The following is a 17,541-nucleotide window of genomic DNA, read 5'->3' as shown; positions in this document are numbered from 1 at the left end:
GCCAACATGTTCTGCAAGGAGAGGGTACTCAGCAAACATTTGCTAAAGGAACAAGTGAATGACGTTTACAAACCTGGTTGTTTGGCATCCTGAGAATTCATTGCCCAGTATGCTCTCAGAGACCATGGGTTAGGCTGCAGTGTAACTGCTAGAGTCCCAAGGCAGCAAATATTAATCCCTGGCTTCAGCCACAGTAGAAGGAGGCCAAATTACATGTTGTCTGTCACCTAGTAACAAAGTCCTCAAATATACCTTACTTACTTCTTAGGGGCAGGGACTCTAGCTAACACAGGTGGATGCCTAGGAAAGATAAAGCAGGAGGCAAAGGTCACTGTGAGGCTTAATACCACTTGCAGAAACAGACCATACTGGCCCACTCTGCCATCACGGAGAGGGATGGGTGTGAGTGAGGATAGACAGAGGACAGGGCTGGCGTTCCCAGCTGCAGATCAGGGTCTTGAGGAACCACATATGCAGCCAAGTTGACTTCATGGTCATCAGAGGCTGCAGCTCCTCCGATGGCTGCACACTAACATTCCATAATATGAACCATGAGGCAGATTCTCCGTGAGTACGTGTAAGCTTTCTGAATGGTATCAGCTACCATATTGGACACCTTTGCCGGCTCTGGTTTACACAATGCTTTTGAATAACTCTGTTCAATAAAAAAAAAATACAAATCAACTTTTTGTTAGATGGTGGAATAAACTTTTATTTTCCTACAAATTATGAGAATGTCAGAAACACATAAAGCCTAGATGCTGTGTTTCTAATTCATGAAATCATCACAGTAAATCAGACAGAAAAAGGGTGAGCTAGAGTTGAGTGGCACCATTATGGAGCTAAGCGTATTCCCAGCTTGGCTGCCTTTGTGGAGTGTGTCCTAGTGCACACAAACACTCCTGCCAGGGCGGGGCAGTTTGAGCCCCTGCCCCTACCTCAGAACACCTAGATGTGCAGCATTGGGAAGTTAAATAACAAGAAACCTCAAAACAATCAAATGACATGCTATAACTTAGTTTATCATCTCTATCAAATTTCCCCCTATTTACACGTACTAAACACTGTAGACCTGAAACGAAGGAGACGCTTGGCTAATGTGTACATCATATACATAGAAACTAGGTGCAAATACAAGGCTGGGTGTTTCTTGAAGAGTTTCCCTTAAATGTGACACCCCCTTCAGTAGGTAGGGAGGGACACGGCTACACGTGAGACACGCAGAGAGGTTTAGAGGGCTCATCACACCTCCACCACGGGTCTGTGGAGAGAAGGGAGGGACACCTGAGGACAGTTAGGAAGACAGGGTTTGCATGGCTCTCTGGAGCTGTGATCTCCTTTGTAAGGCTACGGGTCCCACTGATCAGCCATAACGCAGTCAGAGTCCACCCTGGGGCTCGCAGAGCTGCAAGCTTGGCTGCAGAAGACCCTTTCGAAGTCACTCACCAGGATACATTTCTTCAGCCTGATGAAGGTCTGGCTATTTTTAAAAAGTTGTAATTTTGTGGGATTACTATTTTTTAATAGCATAAAAGTCTAACCAAAAAGACTATAAACATCAGTTTTCCTCATTATGGACACCCGGAAATCAGCATGCAGAAAAGTAAGGGTGCTGGCCAGGCCCTTCGGGAGCTCAGGGAGTCTGATCACACTCTGGGGTAATTAGGGACACTTTTATTACAGATGGTTGACCTACTAATACTAATGTGATGAGTGGCTCTCTGGAGGGCCTCGGCCGGATGAGTGACCCTTAGCAATTTTGCTAAAAGACATTTATTATGAAAACATAATATTTGCCTTTCTGACTGGAAAAAAAGAAAAAAAAACAAACACCAAACTTGATCATTTCAATTTTCCACCCCAAATAACAAGAACTGCTAAATCCAACTGAACATGGTTACCAGTCTCCATGTCCCCAACTCTGTGTCTCTAACCAGAGCTATTACCAAGCCAAGACTCAAGCAGGCATGCACGTGTGCGTGCACACACACACAGAGTGGGTGCGGCAAGACTGCGGCAAGACTCCAAGTATCACCGACACAATGGGTGATGTTATTACATCTCATTTTCCTTCTAGCACCATTAAGCTTACGTGAACATCCTGGGCCCTTAGAAAACAGCATACAGGGGTTAGAGGCTTTCTTCTGCTTTGCATAGTCCTGTTCTATCTAGGATCTTTAAGCAGCTCTCCAGGTGGTCCTGTCTGTGGGCTGGGGATGGAAGGCTGCTGAACTCCCTCCAGAGCAGGAAGACAGACTCTCCCTGCAGTTGGAAGGTGCTTCTAGAATGTGCTCTCAGAGTTCCCACTCACTGCAAAAATGAGTCTAGCTTCTGATCTGCCCCTTTCTCTGCCAAGGTCAGCAGCAGAAAAATCAACTGTTTAGCAGATGTGAAAGCTGGCTCTTCTGGGAGAATGGACACTGATGCGACAGACAAGCATGCTAGGAATAATGTGAGGACGGAGAGCAGAGGAAGGGAGAGAGGTGGCCACACAGAGGACCGCCTGAGTCTCTTGAGCCTGTCCTCTGCAGCTGCTTTCCTGCGCTGACTGATGGTCACCCTGGACATGCACACTGGGAAATGGTCTCATGTAGCCGAACCACGCAGCCAGGAGTGGCCTCTGCTGCACTTTCTGTTTCTCTCTGAGGCAGAGCATGGAATGGAGCAACTGGAGCTCTGCATGTCAGGGCCAGGGCACAGGCTGTGTGTGTGTTGGGGGAGGGGTGATGGGACAGAGGTCTTCCCTGTGAACTCACTGTTAGTTGCCAGATTCTAAGGTCCAAGATGTCCAGCAAGGTGCACACTCAACTCCTTCCCACCCTCCCACCTCTAATAGGCACAATACTCCTTCCTTGGAGCCAGGTAGGCTAATACGCATGCATGCACAAAGACATCAAATCTAATTGCTTGGAATCTGTTACCCTAACACTCAGGTGACAAGAACTGTTTCTGAGACCTATCTTGGTCTCTGAACAACAGGCAGGAAGAAGGCTGCAGGCGAGCTTTCAGGGGCACTGCACAGGGTGGGGGTGTTGCTCAGCCCTGGAGCTGGAGCAGGCACTAATTATGTGTGTTGGTGCGGTGGTGCCCGGCTGGGCTGAGCTGAGCAGGGACGCTATGCACTGCTTAGTGCTATCATGTTGACAGCCCTGTATTTCTAGACACTCCTGATCACTCTATGTGGGACCGTTACTCAGGACTGGGCAGGACTCCTTGTTGTCAGGAGAACCTTAGTCAGGGAGCCTCAGGTACCAGGTGGAGAAAGACTCAGAGATGGAGGTAAAACTTCCTGTGGGACAAGAACCTGGGGACAGCCAGTTTCCATGATGATGAAATTTTTAAGAAAACTGCAAATCCTAACACAAGGATTAGCAAAACCAGTATGGACAAAATTCCTTCAATGATTACACAATTGTTTTGTAAGCCCTTTTGGGAATCAAGCTTGGCTCTATAAATGCAAGGAAAATAACTCAGGGATACAGACAAGGGCCTTTTGCATCTTCCCTGTGGGCCCCAACCCTTTTTGCTACTGTGTTCTGCCTTAAGACTGGGCTTCTCCATTGCCCATGACAGCAGGTTTGTTCCTGATTGGTGGTTAACTTTTTCTTCTCTTCTCCTGAAGCCCAAGGTTTGGTGAGATTCCAGGACAAGAGGGACAAGGCCTTGTTTGAAGGTTCCACACACACTAGATCACCTCTGACCTCAGGGGTACAACAATGGGAAGGCTTGTTGCATGTGGCGGCACAGTGGCAGTTTCCTGGAGTCTGGATTTGAGGGTTCTGGGGAAATCAGGGGAGTCTTGCTGTCTCTTCCACATGAAGGATAAGGATTTTCTTGGGGTCCATTCTCAAGCTGGAGGTCAAGACCCCTGAAACGGAAGCAGAGAATGGCCATGTCACGAAGGCCACATACTGAAGGAAGTATGTGCAGTGCTTAGAAGTCAGAGACCTTGGTCTTTGGTAAATGGGTTTGAAGTCCTCCCTGCCCCAGAGTGTGTTGTACAAGGGTGTCTGCTGAATGCACCAACAAAGGCATGTCACTCCTTTTAGTCTGTGCCCTGAGTTCTTCTACCACAGAAAAGAAACTGCAAATCTGTGACACTCTGCAATAAGATCAGCCTTTCTGGCGAGCACAGAAGTAAAGACTGAAGAGAAAGGCATCAGACTGCAGCACAATGGAGTGGAAGCCATGAAGGAGCTATGGCCAGAGTCAATGGCAACGTTGTTACTGGGATCCTAGCATGTTTACATGTTGATATTTCACGTGAGTTACTACTCAGTTATTCCCCAAAGGGCGTAAGACTAGAGGTCATGCCTAAATTGCTTGTCTGAATGAGTCCAGATGAGCATGCAGCTATTTAGCACTAGAGGGAACAGGAATAAAATTAAAACTCGCAGCTCTGCACTCTTCCCTTCCCCAGGGTGGCTGTCCGGAAGCTCAGAGGAATACAAGAATGCCTACTGCAACACTCAGCCACTGTTGCAGCGTCAGCTGGCCTCCCGGAGGGCCACTCTGCGAAGGAGAGGATCATTTCATCACCCTTCCCCTTGTAATATATTTTTAAATGCTCTAAGCTTCCCTTAGTGGCCTGTGCGTAGGACAAATCTCAAAAGCTGGACTCTAGAGCCTTCTCCCAATAGGCTCCTTCTCTAGAACTACAGCCTTTGAAATTATCATTACTGGTGTTCGAAATTAATTTATTTAGGTTATTTTGTTTACATCTTTTCATTTCTGTGTTTGTTTATATATCTTCGGACCTTGCCTTACCCTTTCTGGGGAAGAGCTGCTGAAATCAATACTTACAAGTTCCCTTGACCTGGGGGGACACTCTGACCCCTGCACTCTATGGTTTTTCACTTTCAGATTCCAATGGACAGGCTTTCCCTTTCCACCCTTTCCAGGCTCAGTGAGGCTGGCAGAGAGAGAGAGAGGTCCTGGGCCCTTCTATTGTTTCCCTCTTCAGAAACAGGCTGCTAAGGGCTGGGTAATAAGCTCAGTGGTCCAGCACTCCCTGAGCGTGCATGCGGCCCCGCATCCGAGCAGTACAAAAATACAAAACCCAGGTTGCTTTAACCACCGGCAGCACAGCCAGACACCGCCACCCAAAGATCAGTGTTGTATTTGTTTGGCCGACATATATGTCTACCTGCTACTTGGTGTCCACAGTTAGATAGTTGTGAGCTGCCATGTTGAACACTGGTCTTCTAGAAGAGCAGCCAATGCTCTTAGCTGCCAAGCATCTCTCTAGCCTCCACTCACCCTAAGGATCAGGTTTTTTAGGCCATCTCTCCATCTCCTAGTTGTTGGGAGTAGGCAGGAACATTTGAAAAGGGGCAAAGGGCAGCTGGGGAAGCAAACCTGACTCAACCTCAGAGAGAATTCTGGTTTGAAATGCCACGCATTCTGATCAGATTAGTTGAGATTAAGAAGCCAAAAAAACAAAAACAAAACAAAAACAAAAGAAACAAGTCAATGAATGCTTAAAGATACTAGGCAAAGGAATGAAGCTTTGCTAATGTTTGGTTGGAAGGCAAACATTTTAGCTATACGCTGGTCTCTTTTACTAGGGAAGAAAGGAGGTGAGTGAGTCACAGCTTGAGTTCCTGCAGGTGGACAGAGTAGTGCCAGCTGCCCCACTGAGTAAACCTGAGCCAGCATTTCCGAGCTCTGTAGGCAAGGGGCCTGTGCTCCTAAAGGCAGGGACCTACCGGCCAAAGGCAAAGAGCAAAGCCATACCAGGGTCCAGTGCACCCATGACTCAGGCACTCCTTCAGTCCTTGACTTTTTGGTGGCACACCTGTACCCTGCAATGGTGCCCTGTGTTCACTGTGCCCCATGATGGGTGGGCAGGCAGTGGCTGCAGAGTGCATAGGTGTGGCACAATGAATAAGGGCTGCCTACTTGATACAGAGACCATAATTGCAAACTGCTGCCAGTGGCTGAGGCCTAGTCAAAGGACATTTTCCTCTGGTAGAGGGGCCTATAAATACAAATCTTTGCCCTGAAACTCCTACTGGGAAGAGATTTATAGTCCTGTTTTACCCTTTGTGGGTTGATATAAGTTAGTTCAGTTTGGGACACTACTGGGACCAGTCCAAAGCCATGGCCAAGAAGAAGAGAAGGGTTAATGGACTGATCTGCCACCTGCGTATCTAGCTGGCAAGTACGGCAGCCTGCTAGGTTAGGGAGGTGTTCTGGGTAAGCCACTTCTCTTTGTGTTGGGACTACCATAGGAACGTGCCTAATAAATGACAGCTTTCTTTTTTGAGTGGATTTAGCGTAGCCACTATCCAAGCCTCTCCAGCCTGTGAACCAGGATCGATGCTGGAGAGCCAGTTACCCAGTCCTGCAGTGGTGGCTGCCATTCTTCTGAGCTGTCTGTGCTAGGCCAGGATTCCAGACCCAGGACAGAAAGGTCAGGTCGGGAGGCCACAGCTGCCATCTCAGCTTGTTCTCTGTATCCTAGCCTGTGGATCCAGGGGTTTGGCGCCCTCTGCACTTTTGTCTGCTTTTGTCTGCTTTTCTTCCTCCAGCTGCTCTATTCAGCAGTCCTCCTTGCCGACCTGCCTCCCTGTGTGGAGGCCTTTAGAGGCCTCTGCTAAGCAAGTGGTCAAAGGCCAGGCCAGCACGCGCCTCTTCGTATCAGCCCATCTTAACACCATGTTTCTCCAGGCTTGGCCAACAAAAAAAAAAAGGGGGGGGGATGGGAGCCGGCTCTGTGCCCATGACTCCCCGTAGCCCCTACACAAAGGGGAGGCGACAAAGACATTCTCCATGATGGCAGGTGTTGGTGTCAGGTTCCACCCAGAGTGTACCCACAGAAGAAAAGGCAGGCAGAGCTGGGCTCCACAGGCAGCACAGACATGTAGGGGCAAGATGGTGGGCAGGGCCCCTTGGGAAAAGACAGGAGGAGGCTAAGCTGAGGCTCAGAAGGGGATGGCGTGTAAAGTGTTAGTCAGCTGACACTCCTCTTGAAAAGCAGGGCATGGCAGGGTGAGGGCCCACCAAAGTGTTAAGTCTTACCTTGCTCAGGCAGCATAATGATGCCATTACACATTTTAATCTGGAGGGAGAAAAGATAAGACTCCAGTGAATGGGGAGATGCGGCGCCACAGCTGCGGCCTGATAGCAACACGCACAGCTGATAACACATGGAACCCGCGGCTGTCCTAAAGCCTCGAGCATCACTCCTGGAAGTTCACCTGAATACTCACCTGATGGGACCAAGTGCTAGTCGGTGCCGGGTTTACAAGTGAGTTGAAGCATACAGACCTGAGAGAAGACCTCAGCTTCCCACTCCTCCACACCATCTTACTCCTTACACTTTCCACAGTTTTTGCTTTCAGAAAGCAGTTTTCTACCTCACTTCTTCCCTCCCCAACTCTCCTGAATTCCATATAGCTAGGCTCCTATCAGGTCTGGACACTATTAGCATCACAAAACACTGTACACACTGCCACAGTTAGAACTGCAGACTTCCTGATCTCACCTGCCATGGTTGGGTATTCTTCCTGCTGTGTCTCTCTGAAGTGTGTGCACTTCTATGAGCCTGTATTTTCCAGTCTATTGATGAAAACTCAGACCCTCATAGTGTACTTGAGGTGGGAAGCTGGGATCTATAACCAGCCCTGGGTGACCACATGGCACGTCCTTGTTCTATGAACGTGGCTCCTTCTCCATGTGAAGTCATGAGAAGCTCTGGGCTGACTGTGGGTAACAGACCCAATGGGTCCTTAGATGATAGCAAACAGAGAACGCCTCTGTGTGCAGGGGTCTACCTTGAGTGGAAGAGCCTCAGGTTTTCAGAGTGCCATGCCCCTGGTGCTCTCGCATGTAAGGAAGGGCTCTTTATGAAGGAGCTCCTTCATCTCACTCTCCTGCATTCCCCTTGGCCCTGGTTATGCTATGCACACAGGCTCTTGATTGGTGGAAACCCAGAAAGCAGATGGCGTGCTAACAATGGAGGGCTTGTTTGTAATTGCTGATGAGGACTGGTTTGCTCCTCTCCAGAGGGTCCCCAGACACAGCCTGGTGTGGTGTGCCGGCCCACAAAGACTATCTCAGCAACTGCCAATCCATGGTTGAGTTAAGGAGATGCATAGGAGGAGACAGTTGGAGGCTGCCTTGATTATTCCATAGGGCTCAGATGTCACCTGCTCTTGACATGCAAGCAGTATTCTTGAAGGGTGAGCTCCCAGTTGCTGAGACCAGGGAATAGGCTATATCTTCTTATTATAATCCCAGGGGTTGGCACATACACTATTGGAAAAGACTAGAAGGGAGCACTGTGCTTGGCTATGAGGAATGAGAAGAGACTGGGAGGATAAAGTATGATTTTCCACCATCTTTCTTTTCATCAATTGGAAACCAGATATGTTCTGAGTACCATTACAGGCTGTCACAGATGGTGGGGGAGGTAGAGCAGGCAAATAAACAGACTCATATTCCTGCGGTGTCCTAAGGCAGAGGACAAGTTAGGAAACAAGTCTTGAGAGACTCCATAGTGACTTGAGAGACACTGTACTACCGGGTCACAGTGTGTCTTGAATAAGAAGGCATGTGTTAGGTATCAGTGGTACTGGGATATCATCAACCAGTTCCTTTCCATGTGGGAGCACCTGGAAAGACTTCTGGATTGAGCCCTTCATAGTCTACCTTAGACACCAGCCGACCTGGCTGTAGCCCAGTTGGAAGCTCATATGGCAAGAGTTTGAGCCTGGAGAATCCAGGCCATTTTTAGAGAAGTGTTTTACCTTTTGGTGTTGTGTGACTTCTTTGATATTTTGGATACCAACGAGGATTTTCTTTTTTAATTCAGGAAATGAGAAATATGTTTAGAGAGATGTATTCTGCCTAGAGAATCTGTACGGCATGTTCCTTCCAGCTTTGAAGGAGTGCAATTTGAAGCAAGCTTCTTATCTCTGAGGAAAGCCTGCTGTCCAGCACTGGCACCTGGGGTAAATGTGGGCCAGAGCAGACACAAAACGTGGCTGCCTCTCCCCACATCCTTGTTACTGAACAGTCAGTATGGAAATGATTAACTGGTTCAAGATAATTAGGAAGGAGAATAATTTTGAGAGTTGGCATGGGTAAGGAAGAAAGACTGGACAGGGGTTCCAGCTTCAGGCAAGTGCTAACTATTCTCCCAGCAGGAAGGCAGGCAGAGGGGATCAGAGCGCTGATGGGGGTTATTCAGAACCCTTGGAATGGCTCTGAGGAAGGGAACAGGTGCAGGCAGTGGATGGGAAAGCCTGCACACGCAACTCAACACTGGCAACCCAAGACCGGTGGGGATTTGCCAGCCTAATTAACATCTCCAAATGGCCAAGCATGGCTTCCAGTATTTCCAACGCAGCAGCAGTGGCTATATCCTGGCTCCAGCCCTAGCACTGGAGTTGGCTTCCTCTGTTTGGTTGTTGGTCTTGCCCATCAACTTTGGTTCTGAAGCAGAAAGCCAGGACAGCTGGACCAACAAGCGTGGAGGGAAGAAGAAAGCGTTTGCATTGTGCACTGTGTGCAGGCACACTTGTGTAGGGCCTCAGCGAGCAGTCGGGACAGTGAGAAGAACTTCGCTGGTACTCTTCCTTTTGCCCAACTATTATGTGAACTCAGGAGCTATGACTAAGTTACACATTGGAAATGAGTAGTTCAGTGCCAACTTACTGGTTATGCCACAGTGGAGAAAGGTATCTGGGCCTCTTCAACATCTCAAAGCACATGGATGGCAAGGTTTCGGCTGCACTGCAGCCATAAGGGAGGCTGATGGTTTTCTCAAACTGGCTCCCTGGTGCACGGCTACTAGGGTGGTACTATTTTCAACAGCCCTAACGTCCATCAGCTGACGAACGGGTGAAGAAGCATTATTTGGTAGAAGAACCCCTCTTCTCTTAGGGCGCAGACTCTGGGAGACGTGCCATGCGTCAACGGGCAGTCTCACACCCATGCACGCATGCGCATTGCTAATCCAGTTTAGTGGGATACCAAAGAGAAAACATGAAGTTGGAAGTAGGGAGATCAGGATGGATTTGGATGAAATTATCAAAGTATAACCACGCTAACAAAATAAAATTTAAAAACACAATAAATGCTAAAGCACGAGTGAATGTTGAAAACATGCTACGTGGAAGAAGTCATCATACTGTCTGGGTCCATTTATGTGAAATGTCTAGGACAGGTAAAGGCATAGAAAGGAAGGTGGAGTAGTGGTTTCACAGGACTGGGGGTAGCGTTTGTGGAAGGAATGAAGATTAACTAAGAATGGGTTTCATTTTATTTCTAAAAGAAATGGAACATTCTAGAATTAGACTATGGAGATGGTTGTACAATCTATGAAAATACTAAAAGTAGCAAACATATACTTTCAGTGCATGATTTACATGATATGCAAATTATCTCATACAATCTTTTTTTTGTTTGTTTGTTTTTGTTTTCCTTTGTGATACTGGAGATTGAAGCCAGGGCCTTGTGTAGTGTCAAGTGTTTACCAATGAGCTATATTCCCCACCCCCCACCCCAATTAAAATAAAAGGTAGAACAGGACAGAGAGTGGTCTGAGAAACACAAGAATGACCTAAAGAGTTAGGGGGAAACCCGAACCTGTGGGTCCAGGAAGGAGAGGAGGACGGGGTAGTAGAGGCACCATGTGGATGTCACCAACACCTCCTGAGCTGAACCACGCTCAAAGCAAGCACACTTCTTGCAGGTGACATGCTACTCCTAGTGACCAAGGCTGACTCTAAGATGTCCTTAACTTGAGTTCAGCTCTCTGTGACCTGTTTAGGGAGGGGTTAGGAGTGTTCAGCCTCTGTGCTTCCTGGGTTTGGTGTATCTGTCACTCATGACTATTTTTTAATTCCCTGATAGGCATCAGCTTAAAAAAGTGTCAGGTTTGTGGTCATTTCTGGGGGGAGGAGTGGCGGCGGCTATGAGTTCTAGTATGTTCTGAAGTATCCAAAGCAATATCAAAGAAGCAATGGAACTCCTGGATAGGTTTATTGATAGAAACAACCCCTGTGGGGCTGGGATGGGACTGGGGCTATGGCCCTGTGATGGATTGCTCACTCAAAGTGTATGAGTCCTTGGACTCAACTCCTAGCACCCAAACAAGTGAGCAAACAAACAAAACACTCTTACTTTCTTTAGACAGTCAGGAGGCAGTGTGGGCCCAGGATCAAGGCTTTTTCTACTGGAGCTCTTGCAATGCACTCCACTGAATTTTGGAGCAGACAATAATTCAGTTCATGTTAGTTAAATTTCTCAGTTGTCTGTGCCAAAGTAGGAGAGCATTTGCTACTCACACCCCAAGTTGCCCAGGCCATAAATCCAACAAATTAGTCCTTTCTGTCTCTGAGGAGAATGTTTTGCTTTTGGGACAATAAAAGGGTTCGTTCCCCTTGGTCACCTGTCTGTTTACTCCTGTGGATTTATACTAACACAATGGGGCTCAAAGGCAGGGACCCTGAATGGGTCAGAGAAAGCGTCCTGTCTGGGAGAGAAAGATCTAAGTGCCAAGCCCAGATCTTACCATGTCCAGCCAGCCACATGATATGAAAACACTACCCTCTTCCATCCTTCACCTGCCAAGGAGATAAACCTTCCTCACAAGGGTAGGTGGTGGGCAAAATGCACAGAAATGGCCTGTTGCAAACAGCAGCTAAGGTCTGGGGAGTGCCCTGCAGACCTTACCTATTGATCTGAGAAGGGATCATTCCCTGCATTCCCTAGGCTGGCCTTGAACCCCTAGGCTCAAGAGAATCTCTCATTTTGGTCTTTCAAGTAGCAGGGCCAGCAGGCGTGCCACACTACACAAGGCTTTTTGAGTGAGACAAGACTGCAGGAATCTTGACCTTACATCCTTGTTCTTCCGGGTCACTCAGTCATTGATTTTTTTGTGTGCTGGGCACAGCTATTTACATAGCTCTTCAAGGCCAGAGGGAGGTGAATGACCAGATCAAAGTTCTACCTGCTGCATGCTCACCTTCCCCTACCTGCAACACCTTGCATTGCAAAGACAGGAGCCCCCACATTCTTTTCACCTGGATAGCCAAGGTGAGGGGTTGCATTTCACAATACTGTGGTGTGGGGCACCGCACACCCACAGAATGACTTTTCAGCAGAGATGTCTCTGCACTGCCATTCACTGCTCCCAGAAGTGTTAAGAAAGCTCCTACCTATGAGGGGTTTCCCCCGGCTGATCCCTGCCTGGCTTCTACAGAGAGCCTAGCTGAGAGGCAGCCTCAGGAAGGCAGAGCATCTTTCTGTTTCGCCCAATTCTATGCCTTTCCTAGTAAGTCCTTAGGACCCTCTTGTGGGTGTGGAGTCACTGTCTGGAGACCTTGCCCTGTGGGTTTTGTGAGATGCTCTGAGGAATGAAGCTGTTGTCCTACCATGGTTGAGCCGCAGGAGAGGTGTGGGTACCACTGGGACTCTGAGCTGGCCAGAATTTCAATACCTCATTGCGGCCTCCAGCAGGTTGGGACAGGGTGGGGAGCAGGAGACACACTGGCAGGTGGAGTTCATCTGGGATTTTATCTTGTATATTCTTTAAGTGGTTATTCTTTTTCTACCATAAGGCTGTAAACCTTCTTAGATGCCAAGAATTCAATGTTGGCCATATTAATGCTGTAAATTCTCTCTCCTTTCCTCCCTTCCTTCTATCTATCTGTCCTCTTGCAATAGTGATGCACATGTTTCCCATTTTCAAAAATTTTTTTCCACTTAGCCTTTTGTGGGGTTTTAAAAGCACATTTACAGGTCTGGCTCCCCCCTCACCTGCGTATCACCCCAAGTGTCCCTGGAAAAGATAGCACAAAACATTCCTTCTATCCAACAGCACACTCCAGTGCCAGCACGAAAGCTTTATTTGGCCTTGCTTTAGTTTGCTCTTTGCTAAGTGGAAATCCGAGCAAAATCATTGAGTCTTCCAGGAAGCTCCAGCTGCTAAGGCTGCACATGGACCACCTGCAAGGCCAGACTGACATGAAGGCCACAATTGCCATTCACAAAGAATGTGAGCCCGGGATGTCCCAAACCCTGGGCTTGTCCCAGTCAAACTCTGAAGGTTATTTTGAATAGTGTTTAATTAAGACTCATTTTTAAAACTCTGAGAAAGATTCTTGGTACCTGCTGGCCATCCCTTAGTAACTGCTTCAGTGTCCCCTGAGCCATAATTAGCAGTGAGGCCAGAAAGAGAGGCCACCTGCACATAAAACCCTGGAAGGCCAGGAGAGCGGGACTGGCTGACTACAGTCCCTCATAGGATGCTGACACTCGCAGCTGCTTCCACGGGCTCTCATTCTATACCACTCAAATAAGCCATCTCCCTCCCCGTTACTGGAAGCTCTGGACTGGAGTCTCAGTGCTGGCCAGGGTCTGGAGGGCCCCTGAGAATCTGAAAGGCTCTTCCCCAGTCTACTCAGTCTACCCTGGTCTTGCAGAAGACGTTTCAGTTCTCAGGCATCCTAAGTCTTAGCCAATGTTGCAAAGGTAAAAACTGGATGATTGGTAGATGGTATAGGACACAGGAGGCAAGCCCCTGTTCCCAAGCTCCAGGGTCACAAGACAGGTGGCACGGCCCATCTCAGGGAAGTCTCAACGTAAGTGGCCCAAGTCACTGGGTGGCAGGGGCGTTTTCACCTGCAGTCACATTTTGCTATAACTATCCAGGATTTTCTTTTTTCTTTTTGGACACAGATCCTTCATGAATATCTTCTTTCTCCATTAAGACTTCATCCTCCGCAAAAGAAGAGACACAGACCTCTTCAAGCTTTCCAGAACCTTGTATGCATCTTTCAGCAGTCTGCTCAGTGGCAGCAGCCTAGGGAGGGCAGAGCCATCTCAGAGATGTCACATCTGACAGGCTGCTGCATCACTGTTTAGCTGACCAAACGGAAAAATATGTCTACCTCTGCTTGTCTCCCAGAGCAACAGGAGGAGAGTAGCAGAGTGCTAAAAGGACACAGGGATGAATAAGCACAAAGCAAGGTGTGGTGACAAACAGGGCTATAGGGAGTTCTGTTTAAAACCCTCAGCACCATCTACAAAAGCACCCAGAATCAAATTTCAGTTATTCGGAACTGCACTATCCAGCCTCAGGATTAACCTGGCTCCTCACTTCCCCTCTCTCCCCACACCAGGCTTTGACCATATTGCTTGTCACTGACCCACTTTTCCTAAGAGATCGAGAAGGAGGAAGGCAGATGAAATGTAATTATAGGTGTTTGTTCTGCATCTTGCATCAGACCAAACACATCTGTGGTCTAGAGACACACCTGTACCACTTAAAGCAACAGCCTGACTTCTTTCTGCCTTGCTTTACTATTTTCTTCCTGTTGCATGTGTTGTGAGAAAGAAATGAGGTGCATTATTCTTTAAAGAATTTATAGCCCACTTTGGATAAGTGCATGTACACACACACACACATACACACACACACACAGAGTTTCATGTCTAAAAACCTGAGGCAGAAGCACAGATGCTCCTCTACTTGTAAGAGTTACATAAATCCATTGTAAGTTGATCACACTGAAAATACAGTGCTTTCACAGAGGAGCCAAGCTGGATAATAAGATTAAGAGTGGTTGAGAACTTTCTATCAATATTTTCTCATCTCTCCATGAATACATCTGTAAATTACAAAACAAAAGCAAAAAGGGTCAGAATTGAGCTGGCTATGTGGAAGGGATCTAGGCTTGGGCCAAAAAAGATTGTTTGGACGGGATGTGTCTCCAGGACACATGGCAACACTTTGGCCAGGAAGAGCCAAGTGTGCTGAGGGTATAAGTTGGGTTGGTCGTGTGTTCTTGAGTGGATAATGACACAGGAGAACTTATGTTTAAGGAAAATTTCTGGGCTCTCTATATGTAATTCTCAGATTTAATTCTGGGCTTTAACATCAAAAACAACCTGGCCACTACTGCTTAATTTATGGGACTATCAAAACAGGGTAGGCACTGGGTAGGCACATCCATGTGTGGAACAGGAGGAGAGGGCTATGTTGTCCAACTTGTCTGTAATCTTCAGTTGTTCACTCACGGTTTTCGCTGCCACTTAGTTAAAACTATTAACAAGTCCCCAAAGTCCCTTCCACTTCCACATTCTATGATGTTCTTTGCTAGTTTCTCTAAGCTACAATAAAGCTAAATACATAAGAAGCATAAGCATAAGCTGTGCTATCAATCTAAGCCTTACTAAGATCATTTTAGCAGGGATAGAGGAAGGAAGAAAGAAAAAGAATGAATACTAACTAAGTGAGTATACAGTGGGATTACCCTTTCAATTAACACAAAAAGCTTGCTGGATCAGGGTTGGAGTTTACCTGTCTGTTTCTGGGGGCTAACATGATAATCAACTGCCCAGTAAAATATTCCTTCCAGGATCTGTATGCAGAATGATAAGCCTGCAAGATGCTGGCATTGTGAGCACACATGCATGGCAGCCTCGACAGTGGGAAGCTGGTGGAGCTTCAGCCCTTGGGGAAAAGGCTAGTGAACTACAGAACTAGTGCAGCATCTACATCCCAGATTCCTTTTGGGAATAAAGTGTGACAAGATGTGCTGTCTGCAGCTTTGTGAATTTATTCCATTGGCTGCCGCCAAGCAGACCAAGTGCACCAGGTTAGGGTCTCTGGTGCAATGTCGAAAGCTGTTGTAGTGAGTAGCAGAAAAGAATGACGAAGAGTATCCTATAAGACAGATGAGAACAATGCTCCTTTCCAAGAGGCCATCCAGGCACACATTTGAGGAAGAGGAAAGTTTGCAGCTTTGGACGGTGGCAGCATCTTAAAACTGACCCAGACTAATCTGGTTTAAGCCCCAAATATGACCTACATTCAAGCAGCAGATAGCGGATCAAAGTAGGGTGACACATTTTCTTTACTTGCTCTATATCCCAGAGCCTCTGCAACCCCACCTGTCGTGAATGAGAAAGTACGGTTGACCCTGTCTTAGAGAAATCAAGGGCTGGGTTTTTGAGACTAACAAGTAAACAAAGACCTGTGCTCCCTCTGCTGGCCCTCCATAGCAATATTGAAGTGGGCAGGAGCCATAAACAGTGTTGGCATCTCAGGCAAACACCAGCCAATTCAGGGATACCAAGAACAAATCTCCTTGAACTTGGTTTTATACATTCCTCAGAATAAAAACATATTCTCACCAACTTTTAATTCTGAAAGTTAGATATTACACAAGGCATACTTACTGTTCTCAATTGCCAAATTGCTAGCTGTGACCTTAACAGTTACTTTGGGATTCACTTATCAGTGGACACAAGCGGATTCCTCCAACATTTTTAAGGCCCAGACACAATCTTTACAGCAGCTTCAGGGAGTGTGTTGCAGGGGGTGGGGGGGAAGACCCAAAACATAACAAAACAAAAACCAGCACAAGGAAAACCCCATGCAAGTCCAAACAAGTTTTTTCCCCATTTTTGTTCAGTAAGAGCAGTTCCCAAAGGTAAAGATTTACACCATATCCCTTTGGATAATGTCAAACATCAGACTGGATTCTCCAAGTCATTAGCATGCAGAAGAATGACCTCATGGTGAACAGATGCACTTGGCTGTGAGCTGCAGTGATTACATCAGTCCCTCCCCAACACTCGAGGGTGCCCATTCCAGTTAACCCTTTACAGGCCTCTCTGCTGTTTCCCTTCCTTGATAACATGAAAACACAAGCTTAGTCCTCTTTTCCCATAGATGTGTGGGTTAAGCACATACATGTATGCATAAAAGACATATGTTAATACTGGCTATCTTTTAGATTATTTGTTGCTTGTCAATAAGGGAAGGGATCAAATGGCAAATTGAAGGCAGGGCTAGGTGAGAAAGCCATCCAAATGCCTTTCATACAGAGTATTATAACTCAAGCAACAGATACAATGGGCTACCTTAAAATAGCATTTCTGATTGGGAAATGAATCTTTTTTAAAGGCCCTTGACAGAAGTTGAACTCTTATATATGGGCCCTGTGTCCCTATTCAGAAATTATAGTGCACTATGGACAGAAGTGCACTCATCTGGGTGTTCTGGCCCCAAGGTTGCATGGCCAGGGACTATGGAAGGCACAGACATTTCCCATCAGTAGAGCCTCTGGTCAGGCTCCCCTGGCACATCTCCTTCTCTCTACAGTAGGACTGTGTGCTGCCTTCTGCCATGCTATACTATACAATGCAAGCATCTTCCTTAAGGTCTGTATCCTTGCTGGGAGGATACAAACAAAGCCTAGCGAAGTCTGAGCATATGTATATAAGGAGCCCTAGGCCCTGCTTTGATGACACTGGTGGCCACAGAGACTATCCCTGTGTGCACTATGGGAGCTTAAGCAGTTCAGGGTCAATTTTTCCAGTTGGTCTGTTGCCTGGAAGAACAGACTTTGCCTCAGTCTCTGAGTGTAAGCTGGCTGGGCTGGGCTCCTCTGGGTTAGACTGTGCTTGTCCCAAGAAAATAAAAATCACCATGAATAACTGAAGTGTTTTCCTCTGGGTAAGTAGAAGCAGGGGCAGGGATCCCCCAGAAGTGAGGTCTACACATAAGCCAGAAGAACA

The 17,541-nt window shown here is 47.2% G+C and overlaps 1 protein-coding gene across 3 annotated transcripts in view; it reads right to left on the bottom strand.

Moving 5' to 3' along the window:
* Window positions 1-702: 702 nt before the first annotated feature.
* The window catches only part of Ralgapa2 (Ral GTPase activating protein catalytic subunit alpha 2), a 259,063-nt gene continuing 242,224 nt past the window's right edge, over window positions 703-17,541 (bottom strand). For 2 of the 3 annotated variants that reach the window (XM_055602595.1, XM_055602598.1), the window contains one exon: window positions 703-3,868. In XM_055602595.1, the coding sequence (XP_055458570.1) occupies window positions 3,789-3,868 (80 nt within the window). In that variant the 3' untranslated portion in view covers window positions 703-3,788. Of the gene's footprint in view, window positions 3,869-7,023; window positions 7,064-17,541 lie in introns of all 3 variants that reach the window. The other variant, XM_055602597.1, reaches the window with a different exon arrangement.

The sequence above is a fragment of the Psammomys obesus genome, unplaced genomic scaffold, assembly GCF_907164565.1.
Source record: "Psammomys obesus unplaced genomic scaffold, mPsaObe1.curated_primary_1811, whole genome shotgun sequence".
Lineage (NCBI taxonomy): Eukaryota > Metazoa > Chordata > Mammalia > Rodentia > Muridae > Psammomys > Psammomys obesus.
This window is presented reverse-complemented; position numbering and strand designations above follow the sequence as displayed.